Source organism: Brachyistius frenatus, unplaced genomic scaffold (genome assembly GCF_029030835.1).
Source record: "Brachyistius frenatus isolate BFR_SWC_R1_liver_20210118 unplaced genomic scaffold, ASM2903083v1 Contig_10, whole genome shotgun sequence".
Lineage (NCBI taxonomy): Eukaryota > Metazoa > Chordata > Actinopteri > Embiotocidae > Brachyistius > Brachyistius frenatus.
Window position 1 is genome coordinate 3,697,198 of NW_027210609.1, and position 12,365 is coordinate 3,709,562.

Below are 12,365 nucleotides of genomic sequence, written 5' to 3' on the forward strand. Positions count from 1 at the left end.
ACATAGTTCCATAAAATTAAACCATGTACAAAAATATTTTTTGATGATGATACATTTTTTACTATAGCAAATAGTAAAGGACAATGTTTCATAAGAGTCAAGGTAACATGATGAAGTTTAATGTTGCTGTTGATTTGTTTTGTTCAGAGCTGACATGTAGCAGTTTGTAAAGTGGCTTTCACTGTCCTGGATCTTAAGTTAGTGACAATATGCTATTTGGATATATTTTACCCTCTTAAAATCTGTTTAATATGCCTTTAAAATGGTACTGCAGTAGAAAGGTAATGACAAGGCAGTGTAATAATGCTGTGTACACAGGGTCATATTTATTGAAATGAGTTTTTATGAGATAACAGCGCTGTTTCTCAGCAGCTACAGAAGAAAGTACTCCATGCACTATATCACACACTATAAACAAACCAACTGACGCACAACTGTACAAACAAACACACACATATTGCATCTGTCTTTTTTTTAACCACTCTACCATTCCTGTTGTTCTATTTCTGCATGTTTAGTATGACTTGTTTTTTTCTTGCCAGAATATTTTCTGATTGGTAACAATTACTGTTAGACAAACAGAACAATAAGAAAGAAACTCAGTCATTCAAACATTTACAGCTCAGTATGCAGTCATAGTGCACGTCAGGAGAATATCGGTTTACATTATTTGACAGCAGGTTAACAGACAAAGGCCATTCACATTCAACTCATGGTTTGCACAGGTTACGTAACACACTCAACTTCAAGTTCAATGACTGTCTTGTCAAACTGAACAACTGCAGTATTCGATAGTCAGCATAAAGGGTGAAGAGGAACAAATAAGGACAGCATTAAGAAAATAATTAGATAAAGGGCTGCTTACATTTTTGATAAATGTCCGTTCTGTACTGAGAAGAGAGAGTCTGTAACAAGTAACACCTTTGTGTTTAGGAGGGAAAACAGGAAAAAAAACAAAAAACAACAAAGCAATGCAATTAGTTATAGTATCATTTATTCTAATATTTCGATTTGCTTACAAGTAATTGTCGTTTTGGAAATTACATTGTAGAATCTATTTAAGAACTTATTATTATTAATGTATCGCAAATTATAGTTTGCTGGGGAGTTAAGTCTTAAGACCGTGTGTAAGTTTGAAATGTGCATGCATGTTGTAAGATACCACGTGTATGTCTTTAAAATTATGATACAAGACTGTATGGAGTTTAAATGTTCTCCAGTTGCTTGTGTAGGTTCTCTCTGAGTGCCACGGTCTCTTTCCACCATCAAAAGGCATACATGTTCGGTTAATTAGTGAAATTGGCCGTAGGTGTGAATGTGAGTGTGAATGTCTCTGTGTTAGCCCTGCTATTGACAGGTGACCTGTCAGGGTGTACTCCGCCTCTCATCTAATGTCAGCTGGGATAGATGAACGATAAGTAGGCACAATAACCTAGACAACTTTTATATTTTAGTTATATCGTCATAAAAACAATGAAAGAGTGAAATACATACATTTTCTATGAGAAACAAACCCTACTGGGTTTTATTACACAAGATACAAAAAAGTCTGTGCACAATTAAAGTGTAGGTATCATATCTTATATGTAGTTTCAGAATAAAGTTTGTTTCTGTGTACGTCATAATCGAATCACTTTATATGTTCAGGGTAGTTAAAAAAAAAAAAAAAAGGTTACTTATTTCTTGGTGCCTCCTAATCACAAATATGTTCCCTGTTTTTCTTCTCGCAAGTAATTCATCGGTCAGTGCAACATAAGTTAATATTATTTACATTGTAATTCGCAGTCTGTTACACAAAATGTTACTGGTCGTTTTTGCTGAAAGGATCACAGAATGTCAAAAGAGCAAGAGACTCTGCTAATTAGAGACAGTTTCTGTCCCCCCCACCCTCCTCCGAGTACACACACAAACAGTACAGCCCCTCCGCTGACTCTCTCTCATCCTGACTGTCTGATCAGGAGGTCAACAGAGAGAGCATGAAGAGCGTGCATGAAACGACTGACCATCAGTGTGTCAGTAGACTGCAAGTCAATCAACTTATCTGCTCAGATAACTCAGACTGCACCCAAGTAATACAGGATTCATAATTCATCTGTACTTTGGGGTCAAAGGTCAAACACCTCACTGGCTGTCGAGATGCTATATCTGTCTGTCTGTGTGTGTGTCAGCAGGATAAGACAAGACTGTGTCAGCTCCTGATAACCTGCAGTAACCCTCGGTTCATGTCTCCAACAGCTTCTACGGTACAGGCTACGACAGAGCAAGATCCTCTCTAAATGATAAACTACAATCAGGGCTTTGGTTTCACTCTGAGGAGGCTCATCTCCAAAAGAAAGTCGGTTTGAAGCGGAAGCTACACACGTGTCTACATTTTCATTTAATGAAAAGACAGTGGAAATCTGAACTCTTTATCATTTTAGTGAACGAAATAGATATCAAAAAAATATGTTTATACATCAAAACAAAATGCTTCACATTCAACAACAAATGACTAAATAGCGAATAAATAACACTTAAAGTAGAGCAAATAATAAATAATATATATTTATTTCTAACTAAAACTATCAGTATAAAAATAGTTGCTACACAATTTTTTTTCCACTCTTGCCATGCTCTTGGGTGACATGACATGACTGAATATTTCACATACGATCCCTGACAGGCAGTTTTTTAGGGATAATTTACAGCTGAAAAGTCTCTTTACAACTACACAATGAGGTCTTTATAAAACAATCGACCTTAATGTTTTTTCGTCTTTACTTATTAAGATGAAGATGCTTTTTTAAGAGATGTGTATCAAAAGTCAGACGTGCTCTGGCTGGCAGCCGAGTATTTTATTTTAAACAATTCTCTAACCACCTTCGTCATTTAGCACTACGGTTCCTTCTTGTGCCTCGTGAGTTAGTGCCACTACCTGAATGAGCCAAAGCATCGAGATCAAGAACGTTACAAGATTCAAAGATCTGATCTAAAATTTGCTAGAGGGCAGAGGGTTTTTTGGATTACTCTTCCTCTTGACCTAACAAGTGAAAACACTAATATGGATTCTAGTTATTTAAAAAATATTCTCTGAGGGTGCCAAAATACAAAAATCTTGGGTCTTAAGGTCTTGGCCGAGTTTCAACTACTACAGATATGTGTATGTGTATTTTAGTTTTGGTCCAAGTGGCAACAGTAGCCTACAAAACATTATGAACTATTTTGTTACTATGACAACTGAAACCGTTTCTAAAAACTCGTGACGTAATTAGGCTGATATTTTGGGGATGGAGAATTTTTTTCTTCACAAATTAGCAATACTAATTTTGGTTGTTTCAAAACCTACTTTAACGTTTGGTGATATTCCGTTTTTTTTCCAGTGTGTATTTTTTTTTAACAAATTCCATTAAAAGACCAAACCAACAATGAACAATTCATCCTACTAACATGGAATTTTGGCATTTTCAAGCGTGATAGAGCTATCTTTTGTGCAAAACTATTAAAAAAAAAAATACATGAGTGACACAGACGGTTTTCTTGATGACATTTTTCTTAATTGCAATCGCCTCATTTCATTGCAGATTATTATAAGTCAATACCACATACACCATCCAGCTGCTGTAAATGCTCACTGCAGCACCATATGTGTATAAATACATAGTTAATAATAGCCCCTGGCAATTACTCTTACTCTGCTATGAGTAACTGTCTCCAGCTGATTTAGGAAATTACTAAGCCTTTTTTAAAAAAAAATGAAACAAATATACCCATGGCCTGTTTTTAACAGAGACAGAGACAGGCTAAGGAAGTCAAAGACTGCTGAGACACAGCCTATCGCATTGTTGTTTCCGTCTTTTGATGGAATTTGTTGACAACATCACACACGTCACATTTATCTTCAAACTAATGTCTTCCTTTTCTTTTCCCCATTTACATTAACTCTCACAGCATCTTTTCTAGATGTTGGGACTTAAACATTTCAGGATGATGTTGCCTCAAGCTTTCTCCCTCTTGTGTATTTTCATAAAAATGCTGAAGACCAACGTCACAAAATCAACATGCAAAAGTATAAATATTTGCAAAGTGAGTGAGTTTCATACTGTTTTCATGTTGTTTAACACATTTTAACTTTGTGTTTTCAGATGTCTGTATTTTTGTGTTTATTACATGTTTATTAATGCTCAAGACGTATGATCAGCTTACTGTTGAATGCACTGATTTGATGTCCACCGTGTCCCTCACAGAGACAAACAGCACACCCTAGTTGTAACATATCACACTGCATCTTCTCTTCCCCACCTTTCTATTGGTGGTCCCTTTGTATTTCAAGGCATGGGGGAGGGGGTGCAGCAGCAAGAAGGGTGTAGGCTGCCTGCTCAGGTGTTTGAGATGCAGTGCTTGCCAAACTGTTTTGCACATACACCCCCACACGTACAGAAAGGAAAAGGGATTGAAGAAGAGCAAGAAGGGCGCGGAAAAGAGACACCGGAGGTCTCTTTACAGGTGAGGATGAGAGAAGAAGGGGAGTGTAAGAGGACAGTGATCAGCTGCATGCAGATTTACAGAGGAGGCCTCAGATGAAACGTTTTCCTGGAGGGAGAGAGAGTGAGAGACACACACACCCACACACACACAGGGAGAGAGAGTGAGAGAGAGACACACACACACACACACACACACACACACACACACACACACACACACACACACACACACACACACACACACACACACACACACACACACACACACACACAGAGAGAGGAAAAAAAAGAGAGTGAAAGCGTCAGTCAGATACATTTGAGAGAAACAGCGAGAGGAAAAGATGGCAGTAAAGAAGAGACAGCAGCCAGTGAGTCATGCTAAAATTGCCAGAAGGAACATGTCTCGAGTTGTTTTATGTTTCTATCTTCACCGGGAGGTAGTTGTGTTTCAGAATGGCACAGAGCACTCGAGGGCCAAATTTAGACTTCACGCTATGAAAAATTCACCAGATCTGTGCAAAATGTATATTTACTCAGCAGGAAACTTTATGCAAGTTTAAATAGCTCTAAAACTTCTCCATATAACATCTCTGATGCAGTCCTCAGCCTGCAGGTTGAATCATGGCATATTGTCAGCATATAAAACAGTGGTAGTTTTATCTAAAGTAGGAAATGATAACAGTTTAAATTTAATTAATTAAAGCACTATATCTTTACAAATGAAGTCTGTAATTTGTTCTGAAGCAATGTAACAAGTGGCGGTAAATATGAATTTGAATTTTAGTACACAAAAGAGGCAAATAAATGAAACCCTGTGAGAGCCCAAGTAGTGGGATGAAGTTAAAACCCAGAAGCAGAGATAGCTCAGAGTTTAATTCCCATTTTTTATTTGGGTCTTTCCTACAGCAATATTTTTGCAAAAAATTGTTTGGGATTTAGATGTAGTTTACAAACAAACAAAAAAAACAGCAAAGTGCTGGTCCTGGACAGATGTTGTTTGTTGTATTTTTGTGCAAAATTTCTCGCAGTACACATGGCGCATGTCACCATTTTAAGTGTGGGAAGACCCAGAAAGAAAATCGGTTGTTTCACGCTGGCAGTGTTACAGCTGCAAACTCTCAGACAGCACCAGACAGCTGAGATCACATAGCCTCTAAAGGCATAGTGCTGTTTCATAAGACAGGGTGTCCTCCGCTACCAACACATCAATTCTAATACTATTTCACTATGCCACAGATACATATTATTGCAAAAGCAAGAGAAGAGCATCTGTTCAATAAATAAATGTAGCCTTCAGATCATGTTTGATAAGCAGCTGCACTGTTTAATTTAGCGCACAAAAGCCTGTTTTAACATGCAAGATACATTTTGCAGTATTAGGAAATTTGATCTCTCCTTAAATGTTGACACTTTTTATTAATCAACACCAATAACATGCAGTACTTCTGACTAATTCATTGATACAAAAGAGTGCTGTAGGCCTTCCAAATGTATCTGCAATTTTTAAGTTTCAGTTGTGTGAGATTTGACATTGACATCATTTGAGTGTAATCAGTACTTGTAAATCACTTAAGTGAAATGGTTCTATTGTTCTTAAGATTTCTATTTGCACGGACTCAAATTGACTTATAAAGCAATTTTTTTCGGAAAATGAACGTATATAAAATAAGATGTACTGTCATTTTAATTTAAAGAAATGTTTAAGTCCCTGCTGCACAGTATGAGATAGACATTTTTAAACTCTTACATCGAGAGGTCCACCACAATTAGACTTGATTATGATGAGGAGACGCTGCTACAGCTTCAGAATAGTTATTTGTCCTAGTTTTCAGATAATTTATCCGTTTTTCACAAACTATAGTAGAATACGATTCTTCAAATATACTCTATAATATGATAATAATAATAACTTTATTTATATAGCACCTTTAAAAACAGAGTTTACAAAGTGCTCTACAGAGAAGCAAAGCATAATCATACATAACGTCAATACCGGTAAATACTTAAGAAAACAGGAGGCAAAAAAGACCATGAAGGTAATGAATACAACAAAACCAAACAAATAACCAAAATGAGCAAATGGAATAGAACACAAGCAAATAAATAAATGAATAAAATAAACAAACAAAAACGGGGAAACAAAAGAACTGCATAAAAGGACAACATCACTTAAAAGCAATTCCATAAAAATGCGTTTTAAGAAGTGTTTTAAAAGAAGTCAATGATTCTGCAAGCCTTATCTCCTCAGGTAGGTCGTTCCAAAGTCGAGGGGCCCTAATGGCAAAAGCACGGTCACCCTTTGATTTAAGCCTCGACTTTGGAACGGCCAGAAGGACTCCACCGGAGGATCTAAGGCTGCAAGTTGGCTCATATGGGGCTAACATTTCAATAAACTAGCTCGGCGCCAGACCCAGGCGGGCCTTAAAAGTGATCAACAAAATGTTAAAATCAATTCTAAAACCAACCGGGAGCCAGTGGAGAGAGGCCAGAACTGGAGTAATGTGATGTCGTCTGTTAAAACCAGTAAGAAGCCGAGCTGCTGCATTCTGGACTGGTTGGAGGCGGGAGATAGATTTTTGGTTTATGCCAGAAAGGAGGGAGTTGCAGTAATCGAGTCGAAAGAAAATGAGTGCATGAATTACTTTTTCCAGATCAGTGGGACAGTATGGGTTTGATTCTGGAGATGGTTCTTAATTGAAGGAAGCAGGACTGGACCATTTTTTTTGATCTGTGTTTCAAAGTTTAACTGAGAGTCAAACATTACTCTCACGTTTCTGGCAACAGGTTTTAAATAAGCAGACAGGGGACCAAGTTGACTCTTAATGAGACTGGTGTTATTGTTTGGGGAATTGAACAATATGACTTCTGATTTTGAGTTGTTGAGCTGAAGAAAGTTTTGAGCCATCCAACAGTTAATGTCAGAGAGACAATCTAAGACAGCATCCAGGCTCTTTGGGTCACCAGGTCTCAGCAGAAGGTATATCTGTGTCATTTGCATAGCAATGAAAATATACATTGTGTCGTTGGAGGATTTGGCCAAGTGAAAGCATGTAGATAGAAAATAAAATTGAACCTAAAATTGAACCTTGTGATACGCCACAGGTAATGTGTGTTGTGGAAGACGATTAAATACCTATGGTGACCGAGTAGGTTCTTTCTAAAAGGTAAGAATAAAACCAGCTAAGTGCAGCGTCCTTGATGCCAACCCACGTTTTGAGGCAATCGATTAAAATGGTGTGATTTATGGTGTCAAAAGCTGCACTTAGATCTAAAAGAATTAAAACTGCACTCTCCCCCCTGTCTGCTGCTAAAAGGAGGTCATTCGTAACCTTGAGGAGGGCCGTTTCTGTGCTATGTAGTGCTCTAAAACCAGACTGAAATTTCTCAAAGATGTTGTTATAATTCATAAAAGCTAAGAGTTGTGTTGAAACCACTTTTTCTAAAACCTTTGATAAAAATAGAAGTTTAGAAATTGGCCTAAAATTGGAGAAAACAGAAGGATCAAGCTTGGGTTTCTTTAAAAGAGGTTGGACTATAGCATGTTTAAAAATCGATGGGTAGCTGCCATTTGCTAAGGAGCTATTTATAGTCAATAAAATACTGGGCCCTACAGTGCCAATAACCTCTGAGAAATTTAGTGGGAATAAAATCAAGGCTGCATGTGGTTGATTTCATGCGAGATATGATTTGGGATAAGAAGGACAGCGATACAGGTTCAAAATTACTAAAATAGCTTTGAATGTCCCTACTGGCATGTAAAACACAGGTTGGGGGGTAATTTGTTGTCTTATTTCCTTTACCTTATTAATAAAATAATTTAAAAACTTCTCGCACATCTCTTGTGAGGCATCAGTAAAATGACATTGGTTTAATGACTCCTTGATCTGTGATTCATGCAGCTAAACTGAGGAGTTTCTCCATTGTTCGGTGCTCTTACCTGCTCAGGACTATTAGCTGGCTGAGGCCTCCGGCTGCAGGCTGTAGAGTTTGGATGGGTCCTGATTGTCACAGACATCAGTTCTGGACACAGAATTCACATTCAGACACATGCTAACCATCACACCAGAATCACAGGCCGTTGCAGCAGCAACCACAGCAGCAGCAGCAGTAGCAGTAGTAGTATTAGTAGTAGTAGTAGTAGTAGTAGCAATGGCAGCAACAAGGGGGCAGCAATGGAGCAGAGAGACACAGCAGTGAGGGAGGCAAATTATGATGATAGAGTCTTTGGTCTTAAAACACAAGTGGTACACGAGCATGCAAGGTGAACGTGGCAGTGCAATTCTTCAAAGTGTGCTTTGCCCATAACTCTTACCAAACACACTAAGGGCCTGATTTACTAAAGGTTTGCGTGTATAAAATCACGTGCAAACTTCAAACCACACGCAAAAAAATGTCCAAGCTGATTTCCTGACGACGTGCAGTGAGGATTGCTTCTTTCAAATGTGCAATTTAGAGTGTATATGTAATATTGGGCGTTTCTACTTGAAGGTGCAAAACACTGGGAGGGGAAATGCAAATAGATCAATTTAGCAACCGCAATGACATTTACTATACCTTAAAGTAGAAATAGGATAAATGATTGCATGTGCACGACTGAAAGGAACGTATTAATCAGGTCTGCATATCTGGAGAGAAGGCTGCTCTTATTGTGGTAAGAAGGAGACATAGGGAAACCACAGAATACCGAGAGAACGTAATACACTTGTGGAAATATTTCTGAGATGCCAGAGGAAAAAACATTCAGACATCTCGTCTTTCCAGCAATTCAATTTTTTAGTTATTGAATGAACTGAATGATGATTGACAGCCAACTAGAAGAAGGAGCCACGAAATAGGCTACCAGCAATTAAAAAGCATCTTACGTCTCAGCATTTTCTTGCCTCTGGGTCATTTCAGTGTATCGCTGCGGGAATATCCCACCCAGTCCTGTTTTTCAGGTGTCCTGAATGCAATCTCCCACACAATTCACAGGTAGGTTATAGGCTTCATAAGGTTCCCGAGCACTCGCGAGGGACTGAATGAAACTAATTCACCAGCTCATCAAAGAAAGAGCTGGACCTGCTGCACAGTGTTTGTTAGAGGATCTTTTTTTTGCAGACGTTTTATTATATGCCGTTTTTTGTATTTTTTGCCTAATATCTTGTCGTCTTCTTATAATTTTATATATTGATCTTTTTGTTATCCCCACGGCATTGACTTCCGCGCAGATATTCTCCTATATAGCGTTTTGTTCTTGTTATATTTATAGGCTATTTATTCATTTCAATGGGATCAGATTTCCTTTTGCGGTCGTCCCTTTAACACACGCAAATACCTCATTTAAATAGAGCGATTTGCACCTGATATCAAAGACGCAATTACTTTTCGTAAATTACCTGCAAAACGGGTGCAAAATAAATGTGCAAACCTTTGGAATAAACACGCAATTTAGTACTTTATTCGAGATCTTAGTAAATCAGGACCTAGATGTACTAAATTATTTACTTATAGATTTGACATTATTTGACAGACTCCAGTTGAAACCAAACTGTAGTTAACACTGCGGCCAAAATCTGTATTGGTTTTCAAAAAAAAAAAAAAAAACTACACACGCTTACACAACACCAAAGCCTGCATTAAGACAGCGACAGGCAGCAGCAGGTGTTTTGCAGTAATCACAAAGGGTGTACTGGTCTTACCTGTTGTCATTGATATCTGTGGTGTTTCCTGTGGACAGAAAGAGTGCATAAGGAGGCAGGCAGGTGCACAGTGATAGGGTTGGTGGTGTATAAATTAAAGGGAAAGAAGTGGGTTTGTAACAGACACATACAGTATAGGTTTAATTGGAACAGCCCAAAGCCATGGAAGAGAAATGACTTTGGATCAAGCAGCTGCATAATGTGTATTAGACAACAATACCTCACAACTTAAAGACTAAAAAAAACATTTTGTGAGCATTATACTGACATGGCAACCTCATCAGGAAGGCAAAGATACAGCAGCAGAACTTTGTTCAGGTTTAGGCAACTGAAGCTTCATGGCAACGGAGGATTGTTGTCACTGAGCTGCAGTAAAATGTTTAAAAAGTACAACTCCTTCATTAAAGTTAGTAATTTAATGCAGTGTTAGTTAAAATAAACCAATGTTGACTTGGTTGGAGTCTTTGTGCCTTTTGTAACCACCTGCTCCTCCTGAGAGGTTTTATTGCAATGTAACATTTTCCACTGCATATATACATAGATCATTTCACACGAGAACAACAACAAATGACCAGTGTTGTTGTTATTCTTAAGAGGACATTATTTGTCAGAAAAATTTGAACTTTGGTCATGTCAAACTGCTGGAAAAAATTACAACAGCTGCCATTTTTCTGACAAAGACAGTCTCACAGCTACCACTATTACTTCTAGTACAGCTAATAATAACAGTCACTAACAGGGTCATGAGTTTTAAAAGCTTGCATGTAGGCAGTGCCCTTACATTAAAAGTACTAGCCTCTTAACAGCTGTCATTACTGGTGGACCTACAGTGCAGCAGAACAGCACTTGGATGGAAAATAGGACCTGGCTCTATCATAGTTGATGATGAACTGAATTAATTTTCAAAGTGCTTTGTATCAGGTCAAAAGTTCTCCAAGTCCTGCCAGCTACTATATTACTACAATTCTTAAAAGCCTGCTGTCCCCCTGAACTACACTGACAGAGACTCGTTTCACAAAATACTCCCTTGGCTTTCTGTGTGACAACATACTGACAACCAGACATAACAAGGAGTTGCAGTTGTCGCTCAATCACCAGCAAGTCAATGAGAAGTTATTAATTGTTATGCATGGAAGCAAGTTCATTTAATTTGTGTGCAATGTGATGAGTTGGCTGCTATCATGGGACCTCATGCTCGACTGGATTAAAGGGCTGTTCAATTTAATCCCCAAGTAGAAAAAATATTGTGACAGCTAATAAAAATCTCATCCTGTCCAGACCATCTTAACTGTCAAGGTTTCACATAACCAGCTAAAAGTACAGACTGAAGTGAGGAATTTGGGGTTCAGGCCTTGCAGAGCTATTTGGCTTGGAGTTGTACACTTTCACATAAGCTCTTATTGAAATTCATGACACCGAGTACCAGAGTGAACAAGAAGGAAATTTGGCTGCAGGAGTTTAACTTCAGAATAAATTAGTGTACAAATGCTTTGATTCCAAAATGCTATGCGCCCAATTTGGGGAAAAGTAGTAATTAAATCAAACTGAATACAAAGTAATTTAGTGAAAGCATCACAAACTTTTGCAAATATCACAGCATCTGAACAGCTGCCAGTATACTGAGTACTTTAAGAGACAAAAACAGAGGACTAAAATCATGTTTCCCCCAGAATCTTCTTGAATAAACAACATCATGGGAAGCAAAAACTAAATGAAGCCTGATTAAATCCTTTAAGGAGTTAGCTGGACAACAGCAGTAATATCTTATATTTATTCAAAGGAAAATATTGTCACAGCAGATTGATATATTGTCTCTGACCTTGTTTATGACTTTTATTAATATTCCTGGAGAATCAAAGAGGTGTGGTGTTGTTACACAACTCAACAACTGTCATCACTGGGTCAGCGGCAGAGGTGGGAATCCAGCCTGTCTGTCAGCTATCTGTCTCTATCTGAGTAATGACACTGCAAGCATAATCTGTCTCCTGCAGAGTCTGTCAGCGATGGGCACACACACACACACACACACACACACACACACACACACACACACACACACACACACACACACACACACACACACACACACACACACACACACACACACACACACACACACACACACACACACACAATTGATTGAACTTTTTCTCGCTGAATTTTAAAAACACGAGTCTGTAACCTGTTCATTCATGATACTTTATGCAAATTCGGTTGACCTATA

General features: G+C 38.1%; 1 protein-coding gene across 1 annotated transcript in view; it reads right to left on the minus strand.

The window, feature by feature from the left end:
- Positions 1-304: 304 nt before the first annotated feature.
- kif5ab (kinesin family member 5A, b) overlaps positions 305-12,365 on the minus strand; it is a 61,825-nt gene continuing 49,764 nt past the window's right edge. Inside the window, exons 27-29 of the mRNA XM_069690945.1 lie at positions 10,142-10,169; positions 8,401-8,483; positions 305-4,569 (exon numbers count right to left, since the gene is read on the minus strand). Of these exons, the coding sequence (XP_069547046.1) occupies positions 8,414-8,483; positions 10,142-10,169 (98 nt within the window). The 3' untranslated portion in view covers positions 305-4,569; positions 8,401-8,413. The remainder of the gene's footprint in view (positions 4,570-8,400; positions 8,484-10,141; positions 10,170-12,365) is intronic.